The 16,935-nt window shown below is 42.4% G+C and overlaps 1 protein-coding gene across 2 annotated transcripts in view; it reads left to right on the forward strand.

The window, feature by feature from the left end:
• The window catches only part of nucks1a (nuclear casein kinase and cyclin-dependent kinase substrate 1a), a 13,858-nt gene extending 960 nt beyond the window's left edge, over window positions 1-12,898 (forward strand). Inside the window, exons 2-8 of one of the 2 annotated variants that reach the window (XM_080423721.1) lie at window positions 1,257-1,306; window positions 2,529-2,625; window positions 2,854-2,912; window positions 3,017-3,166; window positions 3,576-3,728; window positions 9,217-9,375; window positions 10,926-12,898. In XM_080423721.1, coding sequence (XP_080279847.1) covers window positions 1,257-1,306; window positions 2,529-2,625; window positions 2,854-2,912; window positions 3,017-3,166; window positions 3,576-3,728; window positions 9,217-9,375; window positions 10,926-11,206 — 949 coding nt within the window. In that variant the 3' untranslated portion in view covers window positions 11,207-12,898. The remainder of the gene's footprint in view (window positions 1-1,256; window positions 1,307-2,528; window positions 2,626-2,853; window positions 2,913-3,016; window positions 3,167-3,575; window positions 3,729-9,216; window positions 9,376-10,925) is intronic. The other variant, XM_080423722.1, reaches the window with a different exon arrangement.
• The last annotated feature ends 4,037 nt before the right edge of the window (window positions 12,899-16,935 follow it).

Genomic DNA, 16,935 nt, shown 5'->3' on the forward strand with positions numbered 1-16,935 from the left:
AGGAGGGAAAAAAAACGTTGTGCTCGTAGAAACAACGCAGTGTGTTTTCCAGAGTCAGACCCCATTGTTTTTCAGTGAAGACGCAGTAAAAAACGGAGCGCGGGCTACACTTTTTTTTCGAAATTAATTTGACCATGTAAATGAACGACGTCGTTGAGTGATGACGATGTCAGAGGGAGGCGGAGAGAGCGACCAGAAGTCGCCACACCCCCCCATGCGCGCAGTTCTTCTCTATAATATAACGCAGACATCCTTATATTGTTTATTTATTTGTCAAATTTGTGTCACGAAATCCTAAATCTCCGTGTACACATTTGAAAATGTATATTTGTGAGTGACAATGCGAGGCAGCGTCGCTCGCCCGTGACAAAGCGACAGTGTCTGTTGTGTCGTCGCCCCTCCCCTCTCTGCTGCTCCAGGTATAGAAACGGGGCTCCTTTTTCTTGGTATTGCATTCATTTCAGCCCTCAGCTGAATTTGTAGCATTTATTTGCTACACTATACGTTTCTGGTCATATTAAGAAGTGTATGGGAATGTAGGCCACCTTGTGCCAAGTATGCCAATGTGACTGCTGTTGCCAAGAGACTCGCCCTAGGCCCGCACTGTGGTGTGTGTATCAGTCTTCTTGCTCTGCTCTTGTAATCTAAGCGCCTGTAAAATGGTTTATAGCCCATTTGCCCCTCCCCACACAAGCTAGCTCGTTTTTTGCCATGGCAGAACTCACCGATAATTACTATCACAGACAATGTTCCTGGAGCCTCTGGAATGCCATTGATGGTGCAAAGAGCTAGAGATGGTAATGGGCTTTTTGCTCATTTCTTATATCCCCGCCCACCTCCTTCCCCCCCACCCCCCATTCCGATTTTTATTCATCATCCCTTCCTTCCTGAATGTTCTGTGTCAACTTTGTGGCCTAGCTTTCCGGGTGTAGGTTACCGTGTGAGCACCTGAGCTGTGTGGTCAGCTGCTGTCACCTGAAGCTGCTCTCGCACACTTTGCCAAATTGTTCATGCGAAACTGTAGATGGTAGACTAGTCTCCAGTTCGGTACCATGCTGGGTGGGAGATGGCAAATTCTGCCCAGTGCCCACATGGTACAATCCAAGCCATATCAGTCATTGTCTAATGTCTTAGTCATGTTTGCTAGCTCTGTATTCAATTATGTACATTGAAATGTCATAGGTTCTCATGTGTAGGTTCATTGTACCAGCAGCAGTATTACTCTAACGTGGTTCAATTTGGCATTCACCCCACAGGAACCGGAAAGTGGTGAATTACTCACAATTCAACGAGTCCGATGATGCAGGTAAGGGTTGTGTTAAGTATTATGTCTTGGCCATATACTTGATTTAAAAGATTATATCTGAGACTTTATACCAGTATTAGAGAATGACATAAGATGGCACAAACCAAATCAATTGGAAGACCTTTCAGGGATGGGTTATGATAATTATATAAAAAATAAAACTGGCACATCCGCTGGACGGCAGGTGCAGGACCAACAGTGGATTAATATATAAAAAAAGGAATGGAAGTCCGCACACTGTTTGCAAAAAGCTCCCAGTCAAGGCTTTATTTGTAGATTAACGTTTTGACACAAGGTCGTCTTCAGAATTTTAAGGAAGACCTTGTGTCGAAATGTTACAAATAAAGCCTTGACTGGGAGCTTTTTTCAAAGTTATAGTGTGCGGACTTCTATTATTTTTAAAAAGATTATTATATCTCAAAATTATTTTGTATAAACAAAAAAAAATCCCAATTGTATGATGTTAATGTCTATGCTTGACTCTACCCTCATATAATTTATACCTTGTAAAAAAAAAATGCAAGAATCTGGTTATATGATGCTTATCATTCAGGGGTCACAACTCAATATATTGTGACCAAGGCAATATATTGCAATTACATTTTTAATCTAACTTTAGGAAAACTGTCAGCCATATGTATATACGTGTATTCTGCTCCATTGTAGGCTATTCACGGAAGCCTTCATTCTCTACAGCACTTACCATACTTTTGCAAATGAAATAAAGTATTGTCTAAAGCCTAATTTATTTATGATTTATTCGCTTGCCAAAAAGAACAGATCTACACTCCATTGTATGACAGTGCCTCATGCTGAAAATGGCGTGTCACAAATGTGACGTATTGTGAGCTTGTAGATCTGCAATCTTTGGTGCATGACACCATCGTACGTCCGAGCATAAATTAAGCATACGACTGTGTTGCATCGCGACACCTTATCTTAAAGAATTTATGTTGACTGTTAACTTGTAACTCACAGATCTTGAGTTGTGATGCCGTGCGTTGTTTAATTGTAGATCCTTTCTTTTAGGCAAGTGACACTGTTGTGCGATCGAGTAGGAAGCTCGGTTGTCATACAACGTATTGCTCATATGATTGCAAATGTTATTTTTACTGACTGATGGGTGCTTAATACGTCAGTGAGTGCAATCATTACACCCCCTGCTTGTATTATCATGTGGTCAAGCAAATCGGAGACAAACAGCTAACCCCTTTCCTTTCAGATGAGGAATATGGAGGAGAAAAGCCCAAGAAGGTGCGCACGTCGGCCCCTCGTGAGCCAAAGCGCTCAAAGAACTCAAAGAACTCGCAGGAGGACAGGTGAGCCCCTCTGTCCTTCATCATTATTACTTTGAGTTGTCTTAACCAAAGCTGGCTGGTTAGACATTTATGCTCTTCTCTATTATATAACCTTTAACTGGTCTCCATTATTTATTTATCACAAATGGAATATATGTTGAATCAGTGTCTTTGAAACCATCTGCTGGGCTACCCTCTCTCTGGTTACTATTGCGCTGTTTTTTTATTTTTCTTTCATCTTTCTTTCAGTGAGGACTCTGAGGAAAAGGTCGCCAAACCCAAAAATGATTCAGCAGGTAGGCAATTGAGTGAGTAAGGGATATAAACGATAGAGAAAACTGATGTGACTGGACTTTGATAGTGGAGTCTACACCAAGACTGAGACTTACTAATGTTTCCTAAATCACTGCAGATGACTTTGGTAGTGAGGAGGAAGAGAACCATTCTGGGGAGGAGGAGGAAGAGGATGGAGGCAGCGATTACGAGGCAAAAAAGAAAAAGGGAAAGACAGCCAAGGTGGCGAAGCCAACCAAGAGGACGCCGAAAAGAAAACGGGGTGCAGGTACACACAACCCAAATCCTTGCCTACTGTATCTGCTTAGTTAATGTGTGTGACAGGGCTGCATAATGTCAGAACATATTTGAATCTGCTATGAACCCCCCCCCCCCCCCCAACACACACACTATTGCTTTTTCAACATTTGTGGAGAGAAAATTTGTACCAGGTGCTCTGTGGGTGGCTTTTCTCTATCACACAGCATAATTCAATAATCAGGTTTGTGTACAAACATTTCTGGAGCTAAGAGCACTTCAGAGAACAAAACAATTGGATACCAATAGCGATTTCAAGATGATGGTGCTGTCAAAAATGTGCTTCTTATTTCCACTTTGGGTTAGCTTGCAGGTCTACAGTATGTGTTGTATACTTGTATCTAATGAAACCTCTCCCTACTCTCTATTTGTGCATTCAGATGACAGCGATGATGAGAAGGAGGTGAAGCCTAAACAGCGCACGGTGCGCCAGGCTGCCACCAAGGCCGTGTCCAAACAGAGAGAGATCCTGCTGGGGGATGGAGGCAGCGAGGACGAGGAGCGTGAGGACCAGGAGGAGGGCTTCATGGACCGTAAGAACAACCAGACCACACACACACACAACAGTTAAAATGAACATTTGTATCTATAATGACTCACGCTGGGCAAGACCTGGGATGTTGGTTGTCTAGGAAGTGAAGAACCGGAAACGGTTGAATTTGACGGAAGTACCGCCCAAGGAAATGACGTTGATGCTTTACAAATCTGTTAACATTCTCCGTGAATGAAACGAGTGTTGTGATTGGTCAAAAAAATATCGTTTCCGGGGGAAACGCGTACGACGGAAATCCTACCCACTCAGGACACTCGCTGCTTTAGGTCGTGACCAGGCTCTTCTTTTCGCAGATAAGTGAGGCTGGGACCGAGGCTAATAATGACTAGGGATGTGACTCATTAGGGTTTTAGAAAATGAATTTGATGGCATTAATTGGCTTTATTTAAAGTAACGGTGGTTATTTGACCATAACTCTGCGTCGATAGAATAAAAGGCAGTGTGTACAGCAGTGTGTACAATACGAAGAGTATCTGTCTGTCTGCGGAGGACGCACCCAACCGCTTCGTGTTTGGGGTGGTGTGGGTACCGGCTTCACTGATTGGCTGAGCTTTGTATCACACAAAGGATGGGACTTGTATTCGTTCAAGACTTGAATGGCCCCCAAGTAGGCAGCGGTCTTGACTATTCATTCACAAAATGAATAGTCCCGGGCATAACTCGGTCACCATCCAAACTTGGTCCCAGATGACAGTGTGCAGTGCCAAGCGGTAATGCGATCCGACCAACGGTTTCCGAGAACTGAAAACCGTGTATCTGTGAAAGATTCACCAAATCTCTGTGTATGCATCGGCTTCACTGGTTTGCTGAGATTTGCATCAGGTTTGCGCCGCTGACAGCACAACGTAAGCATACCTGCCAACCTGCGCGCACTTTGCTTACAAACCACGCAATTGGTCTCGGTACGCAGGTACAAAATGCCCGCTGAAAACTACGCAAGTCGGGATGGGCGCGGTATAACAATTAAACTAAAAGGATGCTACATTCTGTATTTACCCCTCAGTGTAAGTAAACTCAACTCGCGGTAGTTCAGCTGAGTGCTGGTGGAAGAGTGCCTACCCCTCTCTGACCCAAAATCGCTTCAAATTGAACGCAGCTGTGTGAACTTAAACGTCAGTCTAAAACACGACAGTGAAAAGCATTGTCTGTAGCACACTGACTGCAGAGGTAAATGGGATGTGAGTAATTATAATAAATAAGTTCAAACTACTTAAAATGTGACTGTAATGTTATGAAACATTGTTAAATATGTTCGGTAACGTTATGTACTAGTTTCGTTCATTGTTTGATTGGTCTCATTAGGAGACCTGCTACGGTGGTGTGTGATAAACAAACCACTAACGTAGCATATAATTCTATTTCAGCGAGCCCTGTTGCATCACTTTCACGTAACCATTGCACTGGTACAAAAGACAATAATGTCCAAAGACGACACGGAGTGGAATGACATAAAAAGAAGAAAATCCATGCTCCCCAGATATACCTCCCCAAATACCAAAAAGAATGGTCGTCCCTCAGTATTACCGAACCATGCATTTTGCACAGTGTGCAATTATAATAGCCACCAAGGAGTTTTAGGTAATATATAAGAAACTTTTAATTTAAAACCTTCCTCTGAGGTGAATTCAGGTGTCATAGCAGCAACCACAGTGTGCATGAAACCGGAATAACGTGTCTCCGCGACTGCTGCGGTGTATGAAGCCCGGCTTTATACGTAGGGTTGAGTACCGAAGTCGGTACTTTTTATGGTACCGACCAAATCACGTCTGTATTAGATTACTGGTTCACTTTAAAAAAAACGGTACCACGTTTCGGTACTCTTGGACACATCCATGGCCGGTCGCATCCGTTACAGTTAGGCTACTGACATTTTAATGGCCGCGTTCGTGTACTCGTTACGTAATGTGAAAATGGCCGACAAGTTCGTCGGATTAGATATTTATTATGATCTGACATCTACTCTCACACTAGCCTCATCTGTGATCTCCACTCGCTGCAGAGCAGCAGTTCCGAGCAGCAGCAAAGGGACTCACTCGCTCCTGTGTTGAAAGTAAAAAGTGAGACAGAGGGGCTATAACTCGGCTCAATCTTTTTCTGTAAAAAAGGAAAGGTAGTCCCGGTATGCGTATGCTACATGTGTCTGTAGTTCCGACCGTCTGGAAAAAGTAATTGATCGGTTTTAGTTAGCCAGCCAGCCAGCCAGCCAGCCAGCCAGCCAGCCAGCCAGCCTGCCTGCGTGACTCCATGCTGTTTAATAGACGGGCGTTCATGGTTGGGAGACGGGAACGCGCATGTACGTTCACATTTTGAATATTTCTTGGTCTATGGCCCAACATATTTTCAGATGGGGATCCGTGGCCAAATACGTATACAAATAATTTGGCGGTCCTTGAACTGAAAATGTCTGAACCACTATCTTAGACTGCCGTAATAGCTTATTACGGCGTGTAAAATACAGATAAAGGTCCAGTAAACGGTACCGTACCATATTGATTCAAAGGTGAACGGTACTCATCCCTAGTTGCGCGTGAACATTGTCGAATCTTCAAGCCCATGTAGACATTGTGGCAGATGTTGTAAATGTATGGAGATAACATTAAAACAAATACTAGCTGCACTATTACATATTAAGATACATCTATATAAAAAAATAAGGGCTCAATCATGCTTACCATGTTATAATACTGTAGGTGGTGGCTTATTGTTATGGTGCTGTTAATATCAGACCCTAAATTGACTGCTTCTGTGGATCTTCAACATTATTAAAAAAGACTCCTGAGACTTTTACAGAGTGTGGATTGTTTCTTCCTTTACAGAGTGAGGATTGTTTCTTCCTTTTAAACATCAAACTAAACATAAATGATAACAGTTCCACCAAAGCCTTTGGGTTCAATGAGAAAATTAAGCCACACCAATAAATAAGCACAGAAGAATTATCAACATGGCATTGGTATTCCTTAAACCCTAACCCTACTCCGGTAAGTAATATAACTTATCAACATAATATTGTTTTTGATAATGGTATGACAATATTTCATTTACTCATAAAAAGCTGATTTTTATTGAATAACTTGATATGGAGACTAGTGGGAAATGACCGCATTCAAGCAAAGCGGCGTATGCAGAAACGGCATCAGGGATCCCCCAATCTCCATATTTCATATTCAGACTATCGGTAGTATAATAGTGCACTGGGTACTCTTAACAACGGGTACAGAGAGTAGTCTGACTGGTATTGGGTACATCGGCTATTGCATAATTGTGTGGGACTGGGGCATGCTTTCCCATCTTAAACTGTTCCTGATTTGCGTGGTCGCCTCGGGCACCGGTGTAGTAGTAGTAGTAGTAATTTGTTTACGCGTTGCACATTGCCGGTAGAACGGACAGCGCAGCTCACTGAAATCTCATATCCTCCATGACTGGCTGCAAATGTTTGCTACAAACCTCCCAATGTTTTAGTTATGGAGTTTGATCTGTCTGAACTATGAGACTCTGTTTAAATGCTACAAGGAGAAGGAAATATTGCTTTCCTACCCGACTCTCCTTGCACTGGGGTGACTGACGCGTGATTATGGATCCCACCAACGCTCCAGGATATAGACCCGCCTTACCTGTCTGATTGGCTCCCTGGCAGGCATAGTTTTACTGAGGTTAAGGTTAGGTTTAGGCATAGTCTTACTGAGGTTAGGTTTAGGCATAGTTTTACTGAGGTTAGGGTTAGGTTTAGGCATAGTTGCAAAAACGAGAACTGTGACTGACGTCTCCAAAAATGCGCGGATACATCACTTCCTTACTTTGAGATTCTTTCTCCCAAGACCCACTTTCATCCCTGTCATATGTTCCCATTCTATAATCATAGAATATGCTTTTTTTTCTACAACTTTTCTTTCTTGAAAAAGAAAAAGGCACCATTTTACCGTTTGGACACATCTGTTCTTAGTAGGGAATTGCAAGGGAAATGGTCACACTGCTCCCTTAATTTTAGACAAACATTGTTTAACCCCCAGTGAAATTTGTCACTGTGCACATCCCTCGCATATACACAGATGCCTACTTCTGTACACTATAGGGCATAGCAGTGGTGGCCATTTTGTGGCGCCACAGATAGAAAACCCATTCATTTCCCATTCACAACATGACAGCCCAGAAGATTCTGCAATCGCAGAATCCTAGGGGGGGACTAATTAATTATTCATTAAATGACTGTTGATTGGTTAAGTGAAAACCTGGGAACAAGGTCAATTAACAAGCCATAATGTCTAGAAATAAACACTTTAGCTAGATAACTTGGAGTACAGTTTTGATATTGATTTCGGAGATCAGTAGAATTAGGTTAGGTATGATGTAATGCATTTCTGTGCCTACGGTACACATCTCCTACTGTACATTGTATTCACTACATCCGGAATACAAGTGACAAAGATACAAAGTTCATAAAAAATATATTTTACACTTACAGAAATGGATAGAAACTAAAGAACAACAACGCTATGTGGAAGAGGGAAGCATAATGGAGACTGAACAGAGAGATTTGTTAATTGTTAAAGTATTTATTGCTTTGGTGTTTTTTACAAAGCGGGATTCCCTTCAAATGATTTATTTATGTTTTAAGACTGGTTCAAGCTTGTGCTAGCCATAGTTATAATATATCGGTTGCACCGAAAAGAACGATTTACCACATGTCACGGCACCTCAGATTTCCGGTGCGCAACACTGCCGTTCGAACAATACACATAGCCAGCGGAGAGGGGAGGGGTGCTGCTCACTGCCTGTAGAGAGAGGCAGCCACTCTGAAGAGAAGGAGACTAGTCCTGCAGGTGCATTCACGTTGGCTCTGGGTGTAATATTTATGCGGGAATGTCCCACATAATTGCTGAGTTTGTTCATAACGTAGCAGGATGAAGTAGTATGTGTCCCATGGACGCCGCAATGGTTTGTTTGATGCGTCCTTTCTTACAAAAATATGTGTCGGAGACGCAGGGCTATGAGCATCACTGACGGTTTACAAGTATGGTGAAAGTAGCCTTAAAAGCGCACCTCTTAGCATAAAAACACTGCGCTCTCTGTGTCAGTATCCAAAATGAACTCTTAGCTCACCAGCCAAATCTATAGTAGATTAAAAATTCTACCCTAATGAGCCAACAAGGCTGATATGTTGTTATAAATCATACTTGCACTGAGCCACCAATGCTGATATATGTTATTGCAAAAAATGAAGCTTGTGCTAGTAATGCTAGTTAGTTGATTTAATTGAGTCCTATGAGGACTTAATCAAATCAACTAACCAAAAGTGTTAAATGGCTGGTGGGTCATGACCCAAATGCAGATCATGAGAGGTTCTGGCAGGGAGAGCAACATTTAACAGAACATGAATCTACTGGGACTTCTTAACTGCTTGTGTAGATATGAATTGACCACTTGGAGTCGGAGACGCACCTTGACAGCTTGTCATTCTATCTTGTGTGCAGCTGATGAGACGGGCAGTGACGAGGATTTCACTGTGGAGGATGACGACGACAGTGACTACGGTCGCTCCAAGAAGAGGACCAAGAAGGTGATCAGCAGACGGGGACGGCCAGCGGAGAAGAAGGAGAAGAAGTCCCCCAAACCCCGACTAAAGGCTACTGGTAAGAAACCACCAGTATAAAGGGACAAAAAAGACAACCATTACTTCATGCCATCAGATTATATTTACTGAAGATGAAAGGCAAAGTCTCCAGCTTCACGATGTTAGATTAGAAGTTATAAGTACTATTTTATTAATCTGAACCCAAAAAATGATTGTATAAAATGAAATCAAAAATGATTTTCTATGATGGTGGTTTACAAATTCAGGTCCAGGGACCCCCAGGATGAGGAGGGGGCTTTTTTTTTTTACTAAACGACACTAAACGCAACAAACTGAGTCCTTAGTCCATACAACAAGTTTGATTGTGATGAATACATTAGGATAAATCTCCAATTTCACCATGGTTGGATCAGATGGATAAGATTAATCCATTAAGATTGTTTTAAAGTAAACATTTTTTAACTCCGATCTGTGCTTCTGGGGGGTCGCTGGAACAACATATTTTGAGATGGGGAAGGGGGGTCCGCAGCCGTTAGAAAACATTTTTAGATATGTATTTGGCCATGGACCCCCATCTCAAAATGTATTGTTCCAGGGGACCCCCAGAAGAAAAGATTTCAGATACCAATGTTAGCTTTATTTTTTAAAAATATACATTCAAAGATTTGCACAAATCTTCACGATGAAAAAAAATAGCAGATCTACAACCTCATAGCGCGGCACTCGGTGCCTCGCTATGAGCTTGTATATCTGCTATTTTTGAATAGCCAAAGATATCTTAAAATGACACGGATGCGTTCCCGGATTGAATGGGTTAAACGACGTCGGTACAACATTTTTTTTTTTTTTTGTACTATAGCATTTATATCGCACCTTCCAAGGCGCTTTACAACGTGGATTACATTCACACACATTCACACACCGGCGGTGGAGGAAACTATGCAGGTGCTCAGTGTCTTGCTCAAGGACAATTCGATAAGCAGCCAGGAGGAGCCGGGGAGGTCAAACCTTGAACCGTGGCTATTCCAAGAAGGCTATTCTAACCTTCTGAAAACAGCAGGAACTTAAGTAACTCGTTTGTAGTGGAACGTAGACAATAAAAATACAACTTCTTAGCATATTATTTTCAAGAAATCTTATTTTCGTTGATGCCATTGAATCGCTCATTTGTTTGGAAGGAAGCCAATGTTTTCATTTCAATACATTTTGAAAATCTACTTGAAGAGACTTGAGATTTGCTTGTGATGGGTAATCCAACGCGCACAATGTTACTGAGCCATTATTCGCTGCTTGTCATTGACCAAGACACTGAACCCATGACTGCTCCTGATGAGCAGGTTTCTGCCATGCATGCTTTCCTCTGCTGTCGGTGGGTGGGAATTTAATCCATTCAATCAGAGCTCAAAATGAAAATGTGTTCACGATTTTAAAAAAATGGCAGATCTTGTATATCTGCTATTTTTTTTATTGCCAAAGTATAAAATAATGGTTATAGATGAAAATCTAAAATGACACGGATGTGTTTCCGGATTGAACGGGTTAATAGTTGGTATGACTGGTGAGCTGTGTGTCCTCTAACTGTGTGTGTACCTGCCTCTTCTCCTCCAGTCACCCCCAGCCCAATGAAAGGCAAGGGAAAGGGGCGCCCCAGCACCAAGGCCCCAGAGAAGAGCTCACCCAAAGAGGAGGAAGAAGAGGAGCCTGAGAGTCCCCTGGAGGAGGAGGAGAAGGCGGCAGAGAAGAAAGCACCCTCTCCCGCACCCAAGAAAAAGAAGGAGGCAACAGCAGCAGCAGCAGCAGCAGGGGCCGAGAAAGAGGAGGAGGAGGAAGAGGAGGAGGAGGAGGAAGAGGATGGTTCAGAAGAAGAAGCGCCCTCTGGAGAAGACTAGACGAAGGCAGCGCACCGAAGCCCCCTCCATTCTCTTAACTCTGTCTTCTCAAGTTTTTTGGTTTCTTTTGTTGCTCTGCGTTTAGAGTTTTGGTATTTTAATTTTGTTTTTCCTTTTTAGTTTTATTTTTTTTGTGGTGGCCTGGCCCAATGGTTTGGACTTCATATTCTTATCCTGTTTTGTTTTTGTTTTTTTGTTTTGTTTTATTGGCTACCCCAAAACCTCCTCTACCATGATAACGCAAGACAGTTGCACATAGGAACATTAACGCATACTATTATGTAAAGAGCTGTATCTTCCCTTTTATACTTTATCGCCAGCCCCCCGCTACACCGTTCAGCTTTACCCACCCCTCCCGCGATTCGGCTGTGGTCTTATAACCTTTTAATCTTTATTTTTAATCTTTTTTTCTTTTTTTCCTTTTGAAGTGTACATTTCTGAACAAACGGTTTCTTTCTGATTAGCTTTGGCTTTTTTCTACGAACTTGGTGTTTGTGAGCAAAGTTCCGTCCTGAACTGTCGCCTGGTGCGTGAGGAGGTCACTCTACCACAGGTTTATGATGTGTGTGTGTATGTGCATGTTTCCTGGGATAATCACTGATCTGACATGACTTGGCTAGGAGAAAGCCGGCAAGCAGAACATGTGATTCCTGCCTGTTCGCTCATGTTAGATCTGCGATTACTGGGCTGTTGGACTCGCTCAGCGCATTCCAGTTCTCACCAATCACAGCGCTGTATTTGCTGAGCAACATTACCCCATTGGTTCAGGTTGCCGCTGACCAACCAGAGAGCTGAACTGGGATTCATGAGTGAGGCTATGACATCTATTTTTGCTCCGTCTCTCCTGCCCTCGCTTAGGTACTTTTGTGCTTTTAAACTTGCAAGGAGCATGTTTTAGCAGGATGTTATAGGGTCATTGTTTAAAATTTCAACGGTTATATTACGGCCGTCCTTGTTTCTTTTTTATTCTATCCCCTGCATCTATCAGAATTTATGCTCTATCTTTCGTATAGCTCTCTAATGGTTCTGTGGTGTACTTAGAGAAAGGAGACTAAAGTGGGTATGATTTTTTTTTTTGGACAGTGATTCAGACTGCTGCTTGTGCATTTGTATCGGTTTAAAAGTGTGTAATATAGATTGTTCCTGATAAGCCTGTAGAAGCTCTGGGAGGGGGCGGGCGGGGGGTTACACTGCTGAGTGTTTGTTACGTGCCAGACAGGTGCAACGACCGATATCGGGGGTGTGTTTGTGTACTTGTTTAAATGTGTATGCGTGTGTGTGTGTGCGCGCTTAGTCTCTGGCATTTTCTCTGCCTGAAAGTGCTCCCGTCAGCTGCTTCTGTGACTTAGGTTATATCGTATGTTGGGCTTTTAAAATAAATTCGCACAATGCTATGTGAAGCGCCCCAAAACGCATCGTTCCCTGCATGGCCAAAGCATCTTCTTAACCTTTCAACCCTTTGTGCCAGGCATCCCTAATGCTTGTTTTCTTTTGTTTTTTTTTGTTCGATTTTTCTTTTTTTTTCCTTTTTGTTTTTTGAAAATCAAGAAGAGATGGATTTTTTTGAAGAGTCCAAAAATGAATGTTCTTTTCCCCTCCTGTTCATTGTTCTAATTCTCTATTCAGATTTTTTTTGTAATGTTTGTTTTTTAAGAAAAGAAATAAAATGTATCTTGATTTTAAAAGAGAAAAGTCGACCCTATCTTATGTGTTCTGCTTGCTGCTGGTTTGATGGGGGAGACCAGACTAGCCAACCCTCTCATGTACTCCATTCTTTATTTTCTTACTTCATTCACCCTTTTTTTTTTTGTGGCGCCCAAGACAGAGCAAACATAGTTATCACACAACCCTTCCCATCTGAAGACGGCTAGAGCAGCTCTCCATTTGGGTTTTGGTCCCCTCCAGGGCACTGGCCACTGTTGGCATCCATATTTGACATTTTCTCCCAGTTTTCTTTTATTTCCCAGAACTCCTTAGATGTTAGAACAGACAGATATCCTGTAGATGTGTGCTATTTCACAGCCACACATTTTGAAATTCAGAATTATGTTACTGAGTTTTGAGAAATGACCCAACATAATACATTGTAACTCGGTGGGCAGCTCAATCTCTCCAGAGGTCACCTCTAGGTGTTCATTTGTCTATTTATTAATGCCTTAATTTTCATCGGGTTGCATTTCAAATGGGGAAGGGAGCAGGGGCCGTATCACCTGTGGTCATCACTGGAGGGGAGAGGCTTGAGAATGTCTTTTTAGGTCTTTGTCACAAATTGGGGAATTGGACTTGAAGCCTGATTTATACTCAGTCGTACGACTGTCACGTGCCAAAGATGGTTTGCCTACAACCTTGTAAATCGGCTATTTTCGGCACACAACACCGTATGACGGAGCATAAATAAGAAGAGTGGTGGAACAAGTGGCATGATGAGGATCAGGAGACCATCCAAAGCCATAAATGATCTCAATACTAGTGACTTGGAGATCAAGCAGCAGCACTTGTTTTGTAAGGACTGGGGTTTAATGTCAAAGCAAAAAAAAAGAGATAAAACCTGCCATTGTGATCTTGGGAACATGCATTCATCTATTATGTATTTTTGTCAGGAGTAAATATTACTTTTCCTATCTTGTCCCAAGACTGCAAATTGAGGAGTGTCCTTGAACTTTTCAGGATGCGCTCAAAGCTAGTTTTTGGTTCCAAAGCACATTGGTTTGATCGTTGACTGTCCTTGAGTGGATCAGTGTAGTTTTCTTACTACGTACAACACCCCAAATCAAGCACTGAATCCTAAATGTGTTTTTAAGAAAATTGGATCGGAATTAAAAAGGGGTTATTATACAAATGTAATGCTCAAATAACTCATTTGGCAATAGTAGAGTCTGTAATTTGGAACTTCACCCTTCTGAGGGCCTAAATGGTAGATGTATCTGCAGAGCATGGGTTCCTATTCATTGTCCCATAGGAAACAAATTATGAATACTCTATCTCTCATTCATTCAGCAGTTCTACTTTATTTTGATTTTGATTTTTTTCTAAGTACTTTGAATTGTACTGGCAATGTAAATGTACGCAAACTTGTAATTCATACAGGTGACGACGTGGAGAAACTTTTGTCAAGTAGTGTGGAAAAAGAAGGCTGAACTCTTTTGAAATATTTTGCATGTTGTGGAAAAAGTGAGAAGCGGTGATGATGATGATGGCAATATTGTGGTCTTTGAAACATTTACGACGATGATGATGTTTTGGTTTCCCAGCTTCTAATAAAGGCAACCTACTTTTTATAGAGATTTAACTCCTTGTTTTCTGATGTTGAGCTGTGTGTGTGTGTGTGTGTGTGTGAGAGAGAGCGAGAGAAACATGAAAAATTGTGTGCCAGGGCCCTCTATTGATGCTCATCAAAGGTACCACTCCTTCTCAACCACACAGTGGAGCTGTTCATAGCAAGTCAAATGTTCATGGATATAATTGCAGATGCTTTAGTGACATTCACTTGAAAAGATATCTTTACTGACATTCGCTTGAAAAGATATCTGTTGCAATGCAGATTGGTCCACCATATTACACAGTTATCTGGAGTTTTAATTTCTTTAACAAAATATTGTGCCTTACTGTTATTAAAAGATGTGTCGGACTGAATAGTTTAATTTCATGGTGTAAATGACACATGCTGATGATAAACCTTTGTATCCATGAAAATCCAAGGACTTCACACTCATGGCCAGATTTATATCTTTGACTTGAGTGAACATACAAATCTCACACAGTATGCCTAAGAGGCCTCTATGGCAAATGGCTGTTCTTAAATTAAGTGTGGTGTGAGTTTTACCTTCCTTTCCCAACACAAAAGCTTTGCTATGCTTCTCAGCGCTTTTTATTGCTGCCGTGTTAACACCTCAGTTACTGTTAAACACAGACGACAATGAGGCTTTAGGCCAGGGGTAGGCAACCTTAGGCACGGGTGCCAACATTGGCACAGAGGAGGGTGATCACTGGCACACTGGCATACGTTTGAGAGAGAGGATTTTTCTTTTAAAATGAAAAAAATCTCCCCTCAAAAAGTCCCCTCACATCTGTATGCAAATGTGCATACTTGGACAGTTTTGCTTTACTCCACAACATACCCACCAATGCCACCATGCTCTGAACCACACAGAGTGAGTAATTAATTCTTATTCATCACTATCTGCTTTTTTTCAATTTCAGACAGCCAAGGCCACATAGAGAATCTTATTCCCTTAGAGTAGACTATTCACAGCTTTCTTTGTTGTGTATTGAAGCTGTTGACTTGTATGAGCTTCAGGTTACCTATTCTTGCCAGTTTGGTTGGACCAGCTTGCTTCCATGGTTACCACCACTACGAAAATCAGATATCCTCCTGTTTTGGAAGATCTCCGATCTGAAGTTCTGAGATACAGCTCCTAATGTCAACAGTTCCTGATTCGCCGTGAGCCTTAAAACAGGCATTCGGGCAAATTAAAAACAGGTGAGACACGTTCCAAAGTACACAAGCCTGCTGTATCAGGCAACCCCCAAGGGTTAATGATGGCCCATGGCAACCACACCTACCAAAACCTACAGGCTAACAAATTAATAAAAAGTGCTTAAGTTGTAAACTGTAGTAGACAGTCTGTGGGCCATGCAAGGCACGGTGTGGCAGATGTGGCTGGTGAATACCCTAGCATGTGGTCTGGAGTTAGCTCTGGTCCATAGCATTAGAAGGAGTTCTCCTCCTAACGCTATGGACCAGAGTTAGTCTGGAGGTATGTCTGGCTGTAGGGACCATCTATGTCCCACCTCTGTTGTTGCTGTTGCTGTTGATGACAATGTACTTGGTAAGGCATAACTCTGTTACGGAATACACAATTTTCGCTAATTAGAAATGAGATAGTAGACTGACAGAATGTTTTGATTGTTGGTCAACGTTAAATGTCAGCTAAGCCCTGTATTGGCTCTCTTAGGGCTATTTGACCCTTCTGGGGTCCGTGTGACCTGTGTGACTGTGAACGTAAACTTTGGTATTAGGCAGGAGTACCACTACTACACTTCACTGAGTGGTAAATAATATTCTCTCATCTGTCTCCCTACCAGCTCTAGCTCCAGTTCTGAGGTTGATCCTCATGCCGATGATCGGCCGTGTCAGTGATTCATGGCATGGATGTTTTGGCCAGCGCCGGCCATTTATATGGGTCCTGTGCGGGGGTCTTTCTGGCCCTGCAGGTCATGCCCCAGGCAGGGCGACTGAATGCCCTGCTGTCCCCACAACAATGCCCCCGCTGGCTGGAGGCGATCCTGCTGCAGGCAGGGGCTGTGTGTCTGCTGGACTTCTGCAGACATCTGAAGCAGTATGGCTATATCATTCTTTAAGAATACACAATTAATCTGAAATGATAAAGCAGACTGGCAGAATGTATTGATTGTTCATTAATGTTAAGTGTCAGCTAAGCCCTGTATTGGCTCTCTTAGGGCTGTTTGACACTTCTGGTGACCCTATTGTCAGACCTTTTCCCTGGAGAAGAGGAGAGCCAGAGAGCTTTCTCAGTCTATACCTTGATGAGCAGCCTTGGAGGTGGCTTGGAGTAGCCTCAGTGATCTGAGAGTGTACAACTGGGTGTGAAATGGACCCTTATGTCCATGGATCCAGGGAGTTCTCTCTCTGTGTTTAAACAGATTTTACTTTGTATCTCTTTGACTGCTTTTGTCCTTCTGTCAATATCTTTCACTTACTGTCTCAA

This window comes from Gymnoscopelus braueri, assembly GCF_963280865.1.
Source record: "Gymnoscopelus braueri genome assembly, chromosome: 3".
Taxonomy (NCBI): Eukaryota; Metazoa; Chordata; class Actinopteri; order Myctophiformes; family Myctophidae; genus Gymnoscopelus; species Gymnoscopelus braueri.